General features: G+C 36.7%; 2 protein-coding genes across 2 annotated transcripts; both read left to right on the top strand.

Annotated features, from left to right (window-relative positions):
* The first annotated feature begins 5,960 nt into the window (after positions 1 to 5,960).
* On the top strand, positions 5,961 to 12,900 carry LOC114529279 (tyrosine-protein phosphatase non-receptor type 9-like). The gene is made up of 12 exons (XM_028551035.1): positions 5,961 to 6,008; positions 6,864 to 7,007; positions 7,133 to 7,222; positions 7,449 to 7,573; positions 7,646 to 7,751; positions 8,416 to 8,722; positions 9,177 to 9,387; positions 9,572 to 9,662; positions 9,737 to 9,806; positions 9,902 to 9,980; positions 10,268 to 10,415; positions 10,617 to 12,900. Exons 1-12 carry the CDS (start codon positions 5,961 to 5,963, stop codon positions 11,061 to 11,063), a joined length of 1,866 nt encoding a protein of 621 aa, XP_028406836.1. The 3' UTR covers positions 11,064 to 12,900.
* A 3,153-nt stretch (positions 12,901 to 16,053) lies between these two features.
* LOC114529280 (apoptosis regulator BAX-like) lies at positions 16,054 to 20,599 on the top strand. The gene is made up of 2 exons (XM_028551036.1): positions 16,054 to 17,781; positions 19,778 to 20,599. The coding sequence occupies exons 1-2, from the start codon at positions 17,374 to 17,376 to the stop codon at positions 19,898 to 19,900; spliced, it is 531 nt and encodes a 176-aa protein (XP_028406837.1). The 5' UTR covers positions 16,054 to 17,373; the 3' UTR covers positions 19,901 to 20,599.
* The last annotated feature ends 643 nt before the right edge of the window (positions 20,600 to 21,242 follow it).

Below are 21,242 nucleotides of genomic sequence, written 5' to 3'. Positions count from 1 at the left end.
TAAATACTGACTCCTAAGAACTAGCTCCGTCTTTTTATACCCTCCCATAATCGTGTGGTTAAAGTGAATATGCAGTCTAGCCATTATTCTGGTTGAAGTTAATCGAGTTACAACTTGATCTGACGCATGCTGTGGGTGAGAGAGTGCTTTTCCTGTTTTTCTCCCTCTTGAGGTTTTAAAGATAACCGCAGATGTATACGCCCTTGGGCTCAGACCATTTTAGCACATCATGGATTACTTTGCAAGTTTCATTGTAAAGAATTTCAATCGCTACATAGTTCATAGTTACTCACTACATACGATATATATATACTAATACTATAAGCACGCGAGTAGCTTTCTGCGTAAGAACAAATTAGGATATCATTCAACGCAATGAATTGCGTCTTAAGGTTTTAATTAAAAGCCGTATAAAGTGAAGTGATATTCTCTTATTACTCCATACATCGACCATGCAATTCCGAATGACCGGATTTGACTAAGCGGCTACATACGTCATTGAGGGCTGGATGACATTCATCGTGCAATTGAATGTTAAGAAAAAAATAACTTTAAGTGAGAAATTTTTGAGAAAAACCATTTAGGAAAAATCCTATCATTGAAATCCAATATTCATAGGACTTTTGCGTTGTTAATTGCAGTTGTGTTGCCAGGTTTTTTTTTCATTTTAATCAATGTGGTTGGCTCACAAAATGGAGCGAATATTAATTCCATTTTCACACTTGAAAATATGAATTAGGCTTTTCAACATCTTGGCCTATTTCTGACATTGAAGCATGCAGCAACTCACCTTCTCAATGCATATAACAACCCTTTTCAACACAAGACCATTCAAGAATATAGCAGTTTAACTTTAGTTTGATCTCTCTGGTATTCCTCTGATGTTTTCTACGCCAATAAATAAAAACCCTGCGTCGTGGTTTTACTTTATATCTGCGTCTGATATAATGGACGCAGGTTAATTGAAATTTTCTGAAAGGTTTGCTTAAGCGCAAACACTCTGATTGCGGCTTATTTACCAGCCTGATTGTGAAGTATTATTAGTTTTTTGTTGACAAAGCATTTTGTTATTATTGAATAGAATTTGCAGTTATTCTATGAGAATATTAAGTTTGTTTAACCGAAGGAGAGTCAAGTGTCATGGAAGTATTAAAATGGTGTTGTTTAAAACGATAACTAGGTGCATTCAGATTGTAAAACGTGCATGTCTGGATTGCAGAACGATTGAAGTTACTTGAAAATACAAGATGAAAGATTTTTCTTTCGTATATCTGGAGTCTTAGAGATATCAAACTTAGCTGACTTATACTTGACATTTTGCACCTGCATGTCTAAAACAATATAGTTTTATTACCAATCTCAAAACTATTGACCTTGCCCCCTCATCAAAGTCTTGATTTAACAACATTCAGTAAGTCGCAAGTCGCAACAGCAAAACTTCACGAGATCGGAATGAAATGAAAGAGGAACGACGCTTTACCAAGCGTCATTTTTCATTGGCCCCGCAATCAAGCTATTTGCATGTGACCTGGCACACGCGAAGTTGGCATCATATTGTATGAAAAAGGATTTTTTGATAATTTGCACTTGACAAAAACTACTTTACATCAATTATATATATAAAAAACACAATCCTAATGGTATAAACGACGTGGATGAAACGACTTTTTAAAAACGTAGGTCACGATCAAACACCACTTTTAACAAGACAATAGTAAATAGATTATAAGTTATTGAATGTGCTTCATTACCTATTGTTTTTAATGTGTTTAGCGCATTAAGAGCGGCGAGTTTTGACCTCACCAATGTTAGGTTTGCTATTGCGCTATCACAGTCAAGCGCCAAGCCACAAATGAGCTATATATAAAAAGTATTTTAATGACATTTATATACTCAAGATATCTCTAGTTTTAACGACATGCGTTTATCGTGGCATCTTATCTGGATAATGAGCAAATATTGCGGATTATAAGTACGGAATATTATTAAAAACGCCAGACATAATCACCGCAAATTTCCTATCACATTATCGTTTGTCCCCGACCGGTACTTCATTGTCAAAACGTCTCCGTGCTGCTGAGTGACTTGTTTTTTTGCAGTAAACAAACTTTCAAACATCATGCAGGGACAAGCGTTGCCAACATTGTATATAATTATCGTGATTCGTGTCCCTGACCACGCTTTTGAAGATTTTGAAAGATTTTTCTATACAAATGGTTCAGCTTTGCCCAATTTTTAGCCATAGTATTATAATGATCTGCCCTGGGCTGAGACAAATTAATTAAGAACTTCGTTATATGAAGCTCGCTAATTACCGCGCGATGAAAATTAGGACAAATTTAAAATACGAACTTAATTGCACATAATAAGGGCGAAGTTTTGATTCTTTTCTGCCATATTAACAAGATTAGGATTTATATATGAAGCGCTACTCCAGTGTTCTACGGAAGGCGTGTGTTTCCCCCCACAGGAAGGCGTGTGTTTCCCCCACAACCCCCCGCTCTCCTCCCACAGGAAATGTTTTCATAGTGGGTGGAGTTAAGCTCTACACTTGCCCCATCATCGCAGACTGTGTGTGTGAACAGTCAGAGCAAACATGAGTCATACTAGGGCATGCACCTTCAGCAAGCATTCGCCTCGAACATGCAGTGTCATCTCCCTCAACTCTCATCTGCGAGTAAAACTGTTCTCTTTTGCGCGCATGCAAACCTGATTTCGAAACTAACAAGGTTCTGTGGACGCCGTACAGCTCTTGGTTGTAAATGCATGCAATTCCAGGCGAAAGCCATGCAAGAGAGAAAGATGCATATTCTCATCTTCTGGTGCTGATCAAAAGCAATTCTAAAACTCTCTCCTTTCCTGAACTGCGCTTCTGACTAATATGTATACAGTTCAATATCCCATGCTTGGGTGGAGCCAGTCTTAGCTCAAATTTCATTTTCAAATTAGAAAATTGACACAGCTTTTATACGCATTCTACTTCCTTTAGTCAACATACACAACGAAGATAATTAAAGCAATAAGGATTCAACACTCACTTTTGACTTCAGAATCGCTATTGCATGTGATCGGCTCCACAGCTCACTAACCTTCCCTGAGCCCAGTCGCAGCACACACTCGAATCACATCCACCGGAGCAAAATTTTTAAACAGAACTGAATCATGAATTTTTAACTAAACTCATTATCTTCAAATAGGCTGTCAGATAAAATGTCGGAACCAAAATTAATCCATCTGATTTGATGCATATTTTATGAGCTGCTTCTTGCCTGAGATAAATTTCTGATTGTTGTGTTCTAATGTTGAATCTGAGGGCAGTTTTCAAAACATTCAATTTCAAAATGACATTTGGTTCGGTCAGGCATCAAAGGTTCAGCCTAAGTATTTCAAATTTAGAAAAAAAGACATTTCAACTGTAAGGAGTGTTTGGTCTAGTGTAGGTAATATTCTACAATAAGCTGTCGAACCATTGTGTCTGAACCAGCTGAGAAAGATATCTCAAACGTGGTGGTCCAGTGTAGGTAGTATATTCTACAATAAGCTGTCGAGGTTTGTGTCTGAACTACCTGAGAAAGATATCTCAAACGTGATGGTCCAGTGTAGGTAGTATTCTACAATAAGCTGTCGAGGTTTGTGTCTGAACTACGAAAGAAAGATATCTCAAACGTGGTAGTACAGTGTAGGTAGTATATTCTACAATAAGCTGTCGTGGTTTGTGTCTGAACTACCTGCATAAGAAAGATATCTCAAACGTGGTGGTCCAGTGTAGGTAGTATATTCTACAATAAGCTGTCGAGGTTTGTGTCTGAACTACCTGAGAAAGATATCTCAAACGTGATGGTCCAGTGTAGGTAGTATTCTACAATAAGCTGTCGAGGTTTGTGTCTGAACTACGAAAGAAAGATATCTCAAACGTGGTAGTACAGTGTAGGTAGTATATTCTACAATAAGCTGTCGTGGTTTGTGTCTGAACTACCTGCATAAGAAAGATATCTCAAACGTGGTGGTCCAGTGTAGGTAGTATTCTACAATAAGCTGTCGTGGTTTGTGTCTGAACTACCTGAGAAAGATATCTCAAACGTGGTGGTCCAGTGTAGGTAGTATATTCTTTAAGCTGTCCTTTTTAAACATCCATAGTTATTTTTGTTTTTCACGCTCTTTTTTTCTCACACTGATAATGCTAAGTGGAGCGTGCGTCCCCGCGTAATTAGGAATTTATCAACATTTTCTCTTAAAATGGGTGTAGCTAGGTTTGCCATAAGTTTCCCACAACACACAATCCAATTTCATCTGAACTGTAAATCTTACGGGAGGTAAAGAGGGTATAAGTACAATTTTTATGAGACAAATATACCATTAAGACGAGAGCCCCGCAAGATCAATATCTTTTTTACATTAAGTATTAAATGAATCCATGGATATTGATTCATTGATTTTATCCCGTAAACGCGATGCAGAGCACAGTATTGTGCAGTGAAAATTGCATTGGAATTTCCAATTCTCCTTTAAACAATCTGTTAGATTAATTCTTTTCTGTTTTGAGGTAAATTTCACTGTGTCGTGACAATATTATGAACTTACTTGACGTTTTTGTGACTTGGTTGACCTCATCTCAATGGTTATATAAATGGGGTCTTAGGTGAAATTTCATTCAAATTAATATTTAAACTGTTTGAGGTATGTTTCGAATCTTATATAAATGAATGTCAATACACAGAGATACCGGAATAATGCAATGCGTTTCATTGATGTTATTTTATATGCTCACTGTTAAAATTGGAGAACGTGTTTAATAATGATATCTGAAGAATGTGTATGTCTCTTGAAAGAGAAGATAAACTCTGGTGTATTGAGAGTCAATAATAAGATATTTTAATAAATACATTTTGCTTTTTCATTGAGGATACAAAAAATGCCTTAAATAAGCGATAAAATTAAAAATTCCAATGTGAGATATAGGACATAGGTTAATGCTCGTCAGTGTGTGTGGAGCAAATGATATACTCTTAATATTATGTTCTATATTTGCGCAAAACAGCCTTTATTTGCTGGCTTGTACTGACCTTTTCTTTTTGAGGTTCAGGAATTTGTGTAACCTTTCAAAATGGTCGCCAATTATATGCTTGAAGTGAAGTGACACTGTGCTTATCAAATTCTTTGCGTTTGTCAAAAAGTTCAAAATCAGTCTTCTTTTATAGCGTTCAAATTCATAGGAATTTTTTATTGTTAGCATTCCTCGCGTTTTGTACACTTTTATCAGTAATTCATCAGCAGATTTCCATTAAGCTTAATGTATTTGTTTAGATTTAATGTGTTAAATTATTTTCTCGGCAGGAGTGCCGTGTTAAAACCTCGAAGAAGGAATTAGCTGAGATTTTCGTGATAACAACTTACATTGCAAGTCATAAAAGAGACCATTTCATTATCTTCCCCGCTCAGTGTTATTGAAGGAACGTATGTAAAATCTCCAAGAAAAAGCGAATTGTGTTTTACTTTTTGGAGGCTTAGAGGGAGGGTATTTGCTGTCTTTCCTGACAGCTGATAAATTAAAAATATTTTCATATAAACAGGATACATGTAACAGCGGGTGAATTATCGTAAAACTGATTCAGACAAGATATAGACAATGTAACTAAGTCAAGCGAAATATGCGGTAATTTGCGTGTAAAGGTCTGGCCCTGTGACCTCAAACGTTACTGCTTCATTTTTACCTCAAGTAAACATAACTCAATGTTCTGTACTGAAATGAAATGAAAAATATCACATTTTCAAGTTTCCTTTTTTGGAACTATCTGTTTTCCAACTTTTATACAACTGTGGTAATCGATGAGCAGCACATATGTTCAATCAGACCTAATATCTAATCTTTGGACTGACTCACGCTTACACCGTAGTCTATATAAAAATCGACTCATTTTTTAATGATTGTGCGCTGTGTCAATATACAGCAGACTCACAAAATGGCCGAATATATTTTCAAGAATGACTTATCAGAAGACGAACAAAAGGTACTCGATTTGTTCAAGTTTTCTATGAAAATATACCGTTCTCGGTTTAAACTGTTTCTTTATGCACTACTCCTCCTAGCTATTTGTTATTTTGGTCGAAAATGTTTAATTTGTGTAAACTGTGTTCAGTGTGTTGTGTTTCCGGTTCTAGCGATGTGTACATTATATCCCTGTTCACTGTTTACATGTATTAAACTATAATATTTTCTTTCATCAGTTGATGGAAATTAAGCGGCAATGAATCTAGGATTCGTCCTGTGCTGTTTGCGATAGGATTTATACGTTATTTTTTAAAAATATGGTTAAATTTGCTAGGCAAACATTTCATATTGAACGTCTTAGATATGTTTCAATTAGCGCTTAATTATATTATTTTTTTAATATAAACATTCGGAGAATTTTCTTATTACAAACGCGAAGGTATTCACTGCATTTTGTCGTGCTTTATGTGATATTTCGTTAAGTATTTTCTGTTATTGTTGAAGCCCATCCTTTCTTAAGAATTTCTTAAACGTTCAATTCGTAGAAATTTTATTTACTAAATTACATCAACATTGGCGTTCAGAAACAACTTTTTTTTTAACCGACGGTCCAACTTCCGAGTAATTGTTATATCAAGTTTAAAACTACGCAAGATCTCTTGGTCAACAAGAGACAGATATTTCTAGTAACCAATTTGATTTGGTGCAATTCCCAACATTGAATGCATTTCAAACTTATAAAATAAACAGAATAAAGCTTTCCACTCAACTCTATTGAATGGCAGATGAAAACACACTTGTCTGAAAATGTAAACATGGGCTTTTCATAGTAGCCAGGGCATATTTTCCCTCATGTTAGTTTTTCATTCCACAGGCATTACAAAATTTCCTGGAAAAGCTGAATACAGAAATGTTGAGAGCAGGTTTCCCACCTGTGAGCACTGCCACGGCGCTCAAGTTTTTAATGGCAAGAAAATTCGACGTCACCCGATCCACAAAACTTTTCAAAAGACATTTGGTAATGTAGCTGATGTGAACTACTTATGATTTTGAGCAGTCCTTTTTGACCCTAATTTTGATTCAATAAAGTTTTAGCGAAGACTCGTAACTCCAATAACTTGGTTTGCCTTCTGTCGATTGTAGGAGGTTCGTGCTAAATATAAAATGTCTGAAATGAAGCCATTGGACGAGCCATTGGCAAAGGAATTACTGAGTGAAAAACTGACCATTCTTGTAAGTGATTCTCCACACTAGACCTTTTCTTAATTGATGTCCCTGTTAATACAACCATGTATTAACAGAGTTTCACTTTATTTGCATCTCTCATTCTTTAATTAACCAACCATCAACAACTACTTTAGCTGATACTTCAGCTTATCCAGCTGAAAACTGTATTTATTTGACATCTATTTATTTGACATCTAACTGTATCTATTTGACACAAGCTTTTCTGTTTCAGGACAGGTTTGAAGAGGACAAGCCAGCCGTAATATTGGTGAATGGAAAACATTACAAACCGGAAGGAAAAGATCACATTTATCTTATCCAATCTCTCATATTTCAGTTGGATGAAACACTCAGAAAGTAATTGCATGTGTCATATAAACAACACTACATCAGTTTCAAATATCTCCAACAAATCCTTTGTCTCTTTAGAACCACAACACAAAGAAATGGCCTGTTATTAGTTTACGACATGACTGGATCTGGGAGGGAGAATTTCAACTATCAACTCAGTCTTGAGATACTAAATCTACTCAAGGTAATCACCAAGGTGTTTTAGCTTTTTTCAATTTTGAAAAGCGATGAATATGCTGTTCAGTAACGGGTAACGCGCAAGACGAAATGGTTTATTTAGGATGTCATTTACAAAAGGCAAAGCCTGAAGCTTTAAAAGCGCGCATGCCTGTCACTCTGCGATTCATGTCTGAACACGCTGTGAAATATGGGTTGGTGTTTATCATTGGGAATTTTTGGGATCAGCATCCCTAGTCGTAGGATTCCCGGGGTACCCTCTGAGGAAATACGGAGACATTGGGGTGAGGGTATTAACTCCGAGGCTTCACACATATGGCACAAGCTCCTGTGAGAATTGAACGCCGTTTTTTTTTCCATATGTTTCCTCAATATTGCGCGTTGGTGGCGCAACACGGAAAAGGGAAGTGATTATTGATAGATATCAAAGGATGTATGAATGAACTGATAGTCTAAGCAATATAACTCTACCGTTTTATTCAAGAAAACATTATAAAGCAAGTATTGTGTTGATGCGAATAATACCAAATCACGTTCAAACTGATTTTTGACAATTATTTTTTATATCTCCGGGAGAATTTTTGTGCCGTAAAAGATCTTCAGAAAACTCCTGTAAAAAGCTGTTTTTTCATATCATCAAATATATTGAATATTTAGTTTTTATTTCGAAGGACGCGTATCCAGCCAGATTGAAGAAGATTGTCATCGTTTCCGCACCGTTTTGGTTCAAAATTTCATTCAAAATTATCTCGACATTTCTCAATGAAAAAATCCGCGATCGGGTAGAATTTTCCGACGTAGAAGATCTCAAGGGACATCTTGAACAAGAATGTATACCTAAGGATCTGGGTGGTATGTGGGACGTTAATCATAGTCTGTGGATGTCGAGGTGCATTTCGTCGTATAACGAAGGAAACTGTGATGAACCGTGCTTCCACATGACGGAGTCTATTGTGATGAATGATGAAAAAGATATAGGTAGGCGAATATGAACAGGTTATTATCAAATCCTTTGGCAGAACACAACAGCTTTTGAGAAGATATCTTGACTGTTCATTGTAGAATACTACCTACACTAGGTTTCAAGTTTGAGATCTTTCTCAGGTAGTTCAGACACAAAGCACGACAGTTTTATGGTAGAATACTATCTACACTAGACCACCACGTTTGAGATATCTTTCTCAGGTAGTTCAGACACAAACCACGACAGCTTATTGTAGAATACTACCTACACTGGACCACCACGTTTGAGATATCTTTCTCAGGTAGTTCAGACACAAACCACGACAGCTTATTGTAGAATACTACCTACACTGGACCACCACGTTTGAGATATCTTTCTCAGGTAGTTCAGACACAAACCACGACAGATTATTGTAGAATACTACCTACACTGTTTACATAAAATTTAAGCTACCGCAAATTCTTGTAGATTCTCCAAAAGAGTCGTCTCCAAAGAAAGTACCAGACATCAATGTTCCCCCAACCGAGTCAATACGTAATGATATTCCTCAGAACGGAACCTCTGATGATGGAATCCACCAACTTTTGGATCATATGAAAGAACAAGGACCCAGTGGAATCAAGAGAGAATTTGATAGTTTACCAAAATATGATCGTTCAGCATCATATAGCGTTTTCAAGTAAGTTTTCATTTGTTCTCTAGGAAGAACAGTTTAGAACTGATAGAGTTATCCAGTATAAATAAAGTTAGTTTAGTTTAGGTTCCCTACTGTAGTAACACTGGATCAATAAGAGATTATCCTTACTGGACCTTTAGAAAAGGTTTACACAACACAGATCATTCACTGCAGTTTCTTTTTATAGATCACCCAGCAACAGACATAAGAACAGATACGTTGATGTAATATGCCTTGATCAATCCAGAGTATATATTCCCGCCATCGAAGGAGACGAAGTACGAACGTCAACTGGTTTTGTTGCCTAAAGCTACAAAAGTTGGTAAAAATCTTTTCTTTGTGTTATTTTCAGACTACGGATTACATTCACGCAAACTTTGTTGATGGTTACGAGGGGAAGAATGCTTATATCGCAGCTCAAGGTATTGTAACTCTTGGTGGAATTTATGGTTGAACAAGACTTCGAGGAGGATTTTCAAGATTTGTTGATTTTAGCAACGTCTTTATACTATTTCAGGGCCTCTTCCAGCAACGTTTGCTGATTTCTGGAGGATGATCTGGACCACAGGAACTGTCGTGATTATCATGTTGACAAAGTAGGTTGCTGTGTTGAAAATTAATGACTGTTCTTCCAAGAGTAAGGATCATCTCTTATTGATCCAGTGTTACTACAGGAGGAAACCTAAACTAAACTAACTTTATTTATACTGGATAGTTCTATCAGTTCTAAACTGTTCTTCCCAGAGGTCCAGTAAGGATCATCTCTTATTGATCCAGTATTACTACAGGAGGAAACCTAAACTAAACTAACTTTATTTATACTGGATAGCTCTATTCGTTCAGACTGTAAACATTTATTAACTCTATCTTCCACTCCCCACAGAGAGATCCAAAGAGGAAGAGTGAAATGTGGTCGTTATTGGCCTGAACAGGGATCATTTGTGCAGTACACTGATCTCGAAGTGAGCTGCCTGGAGTGCGTTGAGAAAGATGATTTCATCAACAGAAAATTCTTGATGAACAATACACAGGTAATGGAATCGCTCGCTTTTTTCTGTAAGAAGAGACGGAAGTTTGACTGCTTCGTCGAACTAGCAAATTGAACTACATTTCTCTGCTTGTTAACGCAAGAATGCTGCGTATATATAATGAAATAATGCCGGCATATTGGCCATATTTCTACAAAACTACGGTCAAGTAAACTTAATCTCAATTTTTTAATAATTTTTTAGACTAAAGAATCTCGCACTGTTTATCAAATACAGATGATAAGTTGGCCTGATTTTGGGGTGCCTGATTCTGCCGAGCCCATATTCCAGCTTAAATCAACGGTCGAGGAGCTACAGTCCGCTGGTACTGAAACATCGCAGGCTCAACGTCCGCCTATAGTGGTTCATTGCAGCGCGGGAATTGGGAGAACTGGTAGCTATATCACGATAAGTATAGGCATTGATTCTTTATTAACCACGGGGAGGTGTAATGTTATAGACACTGTCAAACGTATTCGCGGTCAGCGGGCGCTTAGCGTGCAGACCGCCGACCAGTATGAACTGTGTTACACGTCATTGTTGGAATACGCAGCGCTGCACGTGACCAGTATCGCGCCGAAAGATAAAATTGATATTTTGGAATTTTTGAACGATTGGAAAAAAGCGCCGACGGATGAATATCGGTGGTAAAATGGCGGCTTCGAATGAAGATTTTGAATGAAATGAATATAATATGGCGATAGTTAAACATAGAGCTAGTTTGATGTACTAGACTGTCTCAACTAACGATAAATTTCAAATAATTTAATGTAAGATTATGAAGTCATAAACGGTCCCTCGCTGATCTAATAATAGACTGGGTTGATATAGTAATTGAACACAGAAAAGAACGAGGTCAGAATTAATGGACATTTAGAGACCATTTGAAAAGAATTGGCGCATCACGTGCACCCCAGGAGGAGTCTAAGTTAAGGCGTTAGTTCGCATCAAGTTCTGATTCGTTCCTAAAATCGTGCATTCATAGCGACGCACGTAAGATAGTACTTTGTTCTGAGTCAATCCTGGCCAGGTTTTTAATACAGTTGCTACGTCCAGTGTAATATCAGATCAGTGGTGATCACATGATCGGGTATATTGTCATACATAATGCACTAACTTATTACTTACTAATACACAATATTACAACGTTATCACAGTTATTCATAGCACTGACAGGATATTTGAAAAAATTCTTAGCACGCAAGCGAACGATACTTAACATATTCCAAATATTTCGCTTCAAAGAATCCTGACACATTCTTTATCCATAATTACCACGTAACCCACCATACGGCATAATATACCATTATCTCATATAAAAAAACAGAAATGAAGTCATCATTCACTAGCAAAATGCAAATTTAAAATTTGTAGTTTTAATTCCTCTACCAAAGTTATTTATTAAAGATGTTAAATATTTGTAAAGACGCTGTAAATTTACCTACATTTAAAATAGATAAAACAGAAATTATCTGTCTCCGTTTTTACGCACCCGTGATTTTAAGATGTCATGTGAAATGCCTTGCCGTGGTGTTTTTTCAAATCACTTAAAATGATCGTGTCTTTTAGTTGTTAATGCAGTTTATAAATATAATACAAATTTGTTTAACATTGTGACATAGTTCATTAAGGCCTTGTCGGATACTTAGGGTGTTTCCAGGAATTAGGATCTATTGGGTGGGTGGGCGACGTAGTGTCGCCATTTAGAAACAGTTTTCATAAAAAAAAAGCCTAGTCAGGCTGTTTAACCTTCCTAAAATTGATTTAGATTTTATGATGAGTGTGAACACAATCTTTTTGCGACATCTTTTTTATTAGCCTTGACGACTCTAATAGCTATTTCTGGTAAATAAATTTAATGATTGTTCGACACTTGGATATTTTCCCCCAATTGGGATTAAATCTTTCAAAACACCTGGGTGTATTTGTGGTTCTGACGATTTACTCAGTCCGGGTCGAACCAACACTTCGCTTAAAAAAATATCACCGGCAGAATAGATATGATTATCTTAAAAATGGTCATAGTCTAATTTTAACGCTGATCGAGTTAAAAGTTCATTCTTTGACCTGTTTTAATGTTCGGGAGTTCGTGTATCAAATTCCTGCTGCGAAAAGAATTCCGGAAATAGTAGAAAAAAAGAATACGAGATTTCTGACGAGAATTAACGATGACTTAATACGATATAGTATGCAAGTGAGAGTTGCTGATTGGAAAAGGATATTTAACTAGAAAATACAGCAGGACGTTATCAGGATTTGATTCATAAAATTTCCGCTATAGCTCTTCCATTCATTATTTTCATCTTGTTGACCAAATTTCCTTGTTTATCATTTGGACGTGAGTGGAAGCAGGAAGATCCAGGGTGTTTATCGAGGTCACAGCGTTGACGCGATTCACGTCAAAGGGAAATCGTTTTAATGGGAATACCTGCTGGAAATCATGCGCCAAAATGATATAGACGGATTTCATTAAAAACTATCTGAAATAAACGGATAAAAGTAGTATTAGTATAAAATGCTATTGGAAAGTTTCATTCAATACTCAAAATACGAAAGCTATTTGAATGATGCTCATCAATTCAAAACCAATTTGGCCTTTTGAATCAAGTTTTCATGACCTAATATAGTCTGGATAGTTTTGCCAATTTTATATTATAAACGTTTGCGAGCTAACAGCTAAATTCCATTTTTAATGCACGAATCATGGTACGTGATATGACAAAAGATGTAAAAAAAAGACGGGAAATGGATTTGCCCAAGTCGTAAGAGTTCACGCCATCTCGCGAGGTTATATACCAAAGATTGAACATCATTGTTATAATAAGTCAGAAACCTATCTACCGGATGTGATGTCATGTATGAGGTCACGATATTCGGGGATGTCCGGTCTTTGCTTTATATGTTCAGACAACATTCGAGCTATGATTCGATCAGGCGATAATGTCCATTAATGTACATCATTTAATATATAAGAGTGTCAGAATGCTATATAGTTGATAAGTGTGAGAAAATTTATTGCAGCCTTGTAGGGAAAGATCAGCTGAGGGCCAGATGTCAAGACTGATATCGATAAATATCTACATGTTTATAAATACATCTCGGGGAGTCTGAAATATATATTTATAGGGCCATTTATAGCTTCGTCCGCCCCATTGACAGAATTTTTTGAAATCTTTTTATGCAAATGTAGACAAAAATATGAAGTGAGTTCAATGATATTAGTTGCTCATGAAAACACTATTAAACGCATTCATTTCACCTTTTTATTAATATTAGTTACAAAGTTGTACATATTCACATAAATATACATAGTTGAAAGATGAAAGAGAATGTGTTCCTCATGTATTCTTTTAAGTTGATATTTGCTCATAAGGCGACAATATTCTAGATTTATCGGAATGTATTTCGTTCAATAGAATGAATTAACGATGGAAACTTCTAAATTTTCTCTCTTTTAATATTTCAATTTACAAGACTTCACATGCACCATTTTCTGTCACGTCCTTGCACTTTACTGAAACGATCTCTGTTGATCTCGAAAACATCAACACTGACAAACTCCTGCCAAGCCTTCATTTGCAACCAACATGATGCAACTTGGCCCAGTCATGACCAAACTGAAAATCATCCCTCTACTCCCTAAATATCAGCGACTAATGAACTTGAATGATTTATCAACAAACTATATGACTCTAATATAGCAAATTTACTTCATGTATGAACTTAATTCATGTTGGGTTCTGAATAAGCGAGTTTAATCCGGTTGGCTGAGCTGGTTAGCTCGTCTGTCAAGCGCACCATGCATATGTAACTCTAGGAAAGCATAATTTCATTCAATGTACACAAGTCTAAGAAAAAAAAGGCGAAACATCATGCTGTAGCATGTTTTTGCAAGATCAAAGAAAGAATGATAGAACTGACGTGTTCAATAGCTCCACTTCATCATAACAATAAAACTCACTATTCTTCAGTCTGCGTAAGAAGCTTTCCCGACCGCAAAACTCTCGTCAACAATTAACATCACATGATCTCAAGGAAAACAATCAACTCTTTGGTATTGTTCCGCATGATATGAACAATCGAACACAAAGAAAGAATTGTAAACCTTGCCAACTTCGGGACATCACGAGTCCTGTTTTACTACCAAATAGAGAATATATTAACGTAACTATAACTAAACAAAGTGCGTCTTTTTGCATTGTTTATTCTCTTGCAAAACTCGCCCGGGAAATCATGCGCCTGTGTGGTTTGATCGTTCGACACGCAAATTATGTTTGCCTCTTATGTAGGCGGTGGCGTGTTCAGCCCGTTCACGCCACCAGGCACCCAGCACAACATACAGCAGTTGCATGTGATTCCTTTTAACCTTTTTAACTTGAGGCTTATTAAAAAATAGTTTACTCCTCTTCATTTTCGTTTAGAGAATTTCCGCGACTTCACTTTGGCTTGTAAACTGATGCAATTTATGTTAATTTTCATGACCTGCGCACGTGTTCGTCGAACCAACGCTCAGTCGCTCACGTAGGGTCCTGAGTATTTGTGTCACATGAGAGAAGCCCTTGACCTTTGCCTCTTTTGCTAATGCATGGTGTAATGCCTTTTTTTGTAATACTTATGAAATTTTGGACCTAATTTCTTTAATAATGTTCTGAGTGTGTTTAGGGTTTATCTTTATAGTTCATTTGGTAATCTACCATATTGGATGGTTGAGCACAATTAGACACTAGTTATAACCTAATGCCTTTAGCTAAGAAAATATTACCCAATATTTTGCAAGATCATCCCACTGGTCAGATAGATTGCATAAACAGTTGAAAAGCCACGACTTATGAATGTTGCAACAAGATCTCAAATACGTCATTTAACTTTCTATACTTGAATACACACTTGATTTTGTCATACCATGAAGGTATGTTATATTCTGAGATCACGTCTCAAAATAACTTCGAAAACTTCCCAGAACATTGAGAAACGAGTGCCTGGGAAAGTTCCTCTGTATGTCTCGCGTCTTACTTGCAGTAGAAGCTTTGGAACCATGACCCATGGCCTCGTATGACATCAGCACTGAACATCGAACTTTCGTAAACTTTATTTCATTGTGCATCTCAGCTGATAATTATTTATGCATTCAACATAATTAGGCAAGTACACTTTGATCTGATAAAGAATTTATGATAAACTTATAAATAGCTTTCGAACTTCTTGACGTTTCTATGAAATATTTATCAGAGATGGTTTCCTATGGCTATGTAGAATTCAGATTTTACTTCTCGGTCATTCTCGATTACTTCTCGATTACTTCTCGACCATTCTCGATTACTCAGCGTTTATTTTTGTAATTTGGGGTTAAAGAGCACATGACCTTCAACGGTTTACTGAAACACGTTCTTCCTTGCTGTCGTTTACTTGTTTTTGTTCCGTATTTGCAAAGCTCTTCAAATTCATATCATTGTTACTGACGTGAGGTTTTATATTAACATATTGCACATGTTCTAACGTTTTAAGATGATATTTCTAATGATAAGACCATATTCAGCCTAATTTAATCGTACGCTGATATATGCAGGCAATATCGTGTCAACGAGGCAGTGGAATATCCTTTCTCTCGTTTCCTGAGTTGCTTTTCGAAATTATATAAGCATGGGGGCCTATCCGTGTTGATTCCAGCGTCATTTTGATCTAGAACTTTTAGCCTGGCTGTGTACCCAATTTTTGAATATCGTTTTGAGTTACATTCAATCTGCAGATGCTCAAAAAATATTGGTTTCTTTAACCATTTATGTTCAAGTATATTATATCCGCTGTGCTCAGTAGGCATATTAAAATTTATCATTGTTTTGTAAGCTTGAAAATAGCAATGACAGTTTTGCGATTCTGGTCTTTCCCTGGTTGTCAAAGTCTAAATGAACCCCATTATATGTTTCAAGCATATGTCAGTCGTCCATATCATTGTTTGGGATCATGCTTAGTAAGGCAAAGTGCACAAAATGGTTCTATATCAGCAATTTTTTCCTGATTGAACTCTGCAGATACTCATAGACTTGGCAAAGATTCAGAGAAGGTCCCATTTCCGCATGGAAGCCTAACATGATCCGCTAACGGTGCATTTAACATGCATGTATTCCTTAATTCAAAAGCGACTGATCCTAAGATAGCAAGCAATCATTATACCCGGCTAAATTATTGGTTTTTACCGAAATATTTTAGCCTTATAAACTCTGGTTAGAAACGGATGTTTCAGTGAAATTCGAAACTGAAAACTGTTACGTTCATTTCTATTCTAAGCTTTGTTTTAAAGAAATGTTTAGAGAAACTGAATCTAAAGTTCATAGTTGTTTTGACACTTTATTCCGAAATATTCGTGTGTAATATCACGCTTTTAAGTCTTTGCTTTACTGAAGAATTCAACTGACAAAGTCCGGGGATTTTTGAGGTAAATTACCCGAATATCTTAAATTTTTGGGGGCACGAATCTGCGATTTGGCTACGAATTACTGTGCCGAATAACTCTCTGAAAACCTGGCCCAGTGATTTTAAGTGAAATACAAGTAATATAACATCGAGTTTTATCATTTTAATGCACTTTCATACGGTGTAACTTGGGCTTATATGTTATTTATACCGTAGTTGGCTTTCATCCATTTTGAAGAATCCGTGTCGTACTGCACGAAATTACTCCGCGCTTTTTAGGGTAAATAAAGAAGATCTGCGATTGGTTGATGAAACGTAGTACCATTGAGTCGTACGTATATACTTCGATCTGATTGGCTGATCTGACGCACACGTCATGTTACTCCTGTATAAAAAAATTGAAAATTTTGAATTAAGTAAACATTTTGTCAGACATTTGAGCCGATAACATAGCGAGAACAAACGATAGTATATAAGGTTCGTGGTCGAGTAAGGGGAAGTTATAAACGTATTGAAGACCAACTCGGAAGACCAGACTTCACAGAGAAACATGGCATCGAAGATCATGGATATGACCAAGGAATTAGCGGAAGATATTGTGCTGTTTAAAGTTGGTAAAGAAACCCCAGCTGCAAGCGTCTCACTAACTGCCCGAACACTGCGACGCATTGCTGCAGAGGTCGAAGCCACACACGGTGATCTATTTGTGAACATGTTACGTACGTTAGACTGCCAAACAGATAATTATTCCGAAGTGTATTCGAAGATAGTTGAAAGTATGTTTGAAGATCATGTCATTAACTGGGGAAGGATTGCAGTTTTATTCACATTTTCAGGCCACTTGGCGCTTTACTGTAAGCAGCATGGCTTGCAAGAAGAATCAGATCTTGTTCCTTTGTGGCTCACGTCATTCGTCAATAAACGACTTCTAAAATGGATCCAAAATATTGGAGGATGGGTAAGTGTTCGTCACTTCTAGTCAACCGAAAATATCATTTAGTTTAGTTTAGCGAGACAAAGGATTTTGTACTTCAGAACACATTTCACTCAATGAATAGCCACAGTCTCATTCGCTCACTCCACTATTTCATTCCCCCACGCATGTGCTGCTCTGAACATTAACTTAAAATCAGAAGCTAGTCTAAATACCTTCATCTTAATGATTTAGTTCCTTGTTCTATATCTATGCTTAGGCTATTAAACTGTTTAGATTTTCAAATGCCGTAGACCTCTGCAACATATCCAATAACCGATCATCTAAACTCTTCCTTCCAGTTTAATGAATCTCTTCGACTTCCTGCTCATAATTCTACCCGTTCTAATACAACAATTTTACAGAGATACGGAAAATTTCACTTCGAAAACACTCAAAACGGCATTTGGACTTTCGCGTGTATACAAAACGATTGTTTCTCCATCTTGAAATTCTAAACGATTATGGTAAGGCTAGAAATCTACCTGAGAAACGTAAAACATCGTCTTAATTTTGTCAGGGAATTTTTAATATTCGAAGTATTAGGGTTTTCGAAAGTGCGAGAATTTTACTTTCCCTTTCGAGGCTACTGAAATTGTGAAGCGCATATGGGCGAATATCATTCCTATTCAGCACACGGGAAACTCTACGAATATACTTCGCGGAAGAGAAGCCTACTATACAGTTGTATTGCACTTCGAGTACGACTCTGAAATGCCTTCATGATGCAGCAAATCAAGCTAATCTGGCTCCCAAGAAACTTGTTTATATCGAAAAGGATGCCCCAAATAATTATGAAATGCGGTGGCTATACCCTAGTTATATTAATAATATTCCTCGCCAAAGGTTTACAAATCCAATTCATCCTGAACAGTCGGAAAGCTCATTATTATTTCCTAAGGATTAGAACCTCATTGTACTGGGGATTATGATTGGAATTCTTCATAATTTCGATGCTGTTTTCGCGTTATTAAAATTTTATATTGTTCATTGAGCTGGCTGAGTGGGTGGTTCGTTATCAGAAGAGAAGAGCGAATAAAATTCTCCGGAGTTCGATGAAATATTCAAGACATCCTAATTTGCATCAGTTTATGACTGAAAGCTTTTTGTCACCCGTATTGCCTCGATCAATAATTTACAATTATTCTGAATGAAAGAGTACTCGATGTACAAAATTATCGGGCAAGAAAATATGCAACACCCATGCGTCTCGACCAGCCTGTATTGCTGGATATAATGGGAGCCCTCGAGAAAAATCCATAAAGAGACTAGCTATGTGTGGTATTACGTTTCAAAACACTCTAATGAGCGGGTTGCTTTCAACTTTAATTCCCTCCCACCCTTTCTACGTAGTCTGCGAGTTTCCCACTCAGTGCGTCAACAACTTTTAACTGAAAATTTACATAAGTTCGAGACGGATTTTATTAAAGGTATTATGCTTTTTGTCTGGGTAAATAAGTTTTATTGACCCTGAACACATTTCATTCCGGTTTTCAATTTCGTGTAGGGAGGATTTGTTGTTCTTTAGTCGGATTATTCCAGTGAAGTCTTGTGCTGAGATGCGTTTTAATATCGCAGGCATTTCCTGTTGTCATTTAAAACACTGTCTTTGTAGTGCCTTTCGTTACATGTTTATTATCGCGGCCTTGCTTAGTCAGCGCTTATTTTCCGTCGAAGCTGCTCCAAGCTTAATGACCAAGTTTTTATGCAAACGCTCCGAGTTTAATGACTAAGTTTTTATGTAAACGCTTACAAGCAGTTTTGCTTGCTTCGCCGGGCTTTAAAGATGACCCTTAACCTCAAGGAAGAACAGTTGAGAAAATACACAGCGACTCAGTATAAAATTACTTTAGTTCACTGGCTTTTTAAGAGATGATCCTTACTTTGACCTGTAGGAAGAACAATTTGGAACTGATAGAGCTATCTTGTCGTACGTTTCTTTTGAAGAAAAACTAACTGTTTACCTTATTACATATTGTAGGACTCCTTCAATGAACATTTTAAAGAGAAAAAAGCTGATAGGGGCCGTTGGACTGATGTTATATGTACAATGTCAGTTGTGGTAGCAGGGGCTGCCGGTGCTGCCCTTGTTTTTGCCAGATAGCTTCAAACACCGTTTCAAATACGCACACGCTAATCTGCTGCGCGCCTGCCGTTGGAGGAACTGGAAAGACAAGCTAGAGACGTGAGATTGCCCTTCCAGAAAAGTTGATCGTTTTCACTAAGTATTATCGAGCAGTTTCATGGTTGAAATCAGCAGGTTGCTTCCTCGTATGCTGACCGTTTAATCCTTAGTGAAAGCAACCAACGAACCTACATCAAGAGTTTTAGTCTTGCAAGAAGAACGGACACACAAAGTCATGTTGACTGCTGCGACACGGTCGTATTGTATACGACGAAGTATATGAACCTCGACGTAATTCATCTGAAATGTTGCTGTTTCAAGCAATTTTTGAACACGATTTTGTATTTGTGTATTTGGATGGGAAGATTGTTAAACTGCCTTTTGAGACTTGGTGGCATTGATCTGATGACTAGTTTACCGAAGATTCAGTCCTTTGTTAGCGTGAAAAACATTGAAACAAGATGAGAATCAACCGCATTTTATTGACTTTATGTTTCCCGAAACACTGGGAGATTTATAGATGAAAGAGTATTAATATATTGTATACTAGTCTTATGAAATATTTTGAATTATATATTGTCTAGAGTGCTATATTGAAAATAGTATATTGTAATATAGGACGTCATGTTCATCTATGCATGTACGGTGTATATAGTTAAAATAAAATTGTTCAACATTCATATTGCTTGGGATTATTTCGTCCTTTGTAATACGGAGTTGCCTGGTGCACGCATGTGACAGATGTTACCTCAAAATTAAACAATGATTTTACATATCGTATGCATGACATTGTTACCCTCGACCTCAAATGATCGAGTTTCTAGACACAATGATCAATGTTTATTGGCAAGTTTAATATTTTGCTTCCGTCTTGTCTTCAACGAGTACAAACATATTGATGTAACGCTCTCAGCGTGTCTCCGCTTGCATCCTGCTGCTTATTCCTTGTAAACAATTTAATTTGAAAAATATAAATCTAAACTAAACTGACTTTATTTATACTGGATACCTCTATCAGTTCTAAACTGTTCTTTCTAGAGGTCCAGTAAGGATCATCTCTTTTTGATCCAGTGTTACTACAGGAGCAAACCTAAACTAAACTAACTTTATTTATGTTGGATAGCTCTATCAGTTCTAAACTGTTCTTCCTAGAGGTCCGTAAGGATCATCTCCTATTGATCCAGTGTTACTACAGGAGCAAACCTAAACTAAACTAACTTTATTTATGTTGGATAGCTCTATCAGTTCTAAACTGTTCTTCCTAGAGGTCCGTAAGGATCATTTCCTATTGATCCAGTGTTACTACAGGAGGAAACCTAAA

This window comes from Dendronephthya gigantea, unplaced genomic scaffold (assembly GCF_004324835.1).
Source record: "Dendronephthya gigantea isolate DGI-Jeju-01 unplaced genomic scaffold, DenGig_1.0 000056F, whole genome shotgun sequence".
Lineage (NCBI taxonomy): Eukaryota > Metazoa > Cnidaria > Anthozoa > Malacalcyonacea > Nephtheidae > Dendronephthya > Dendronephthya gigantea.
This window is presented reverse-complemented; position numbering and strand designations above follow the sequence as displayed.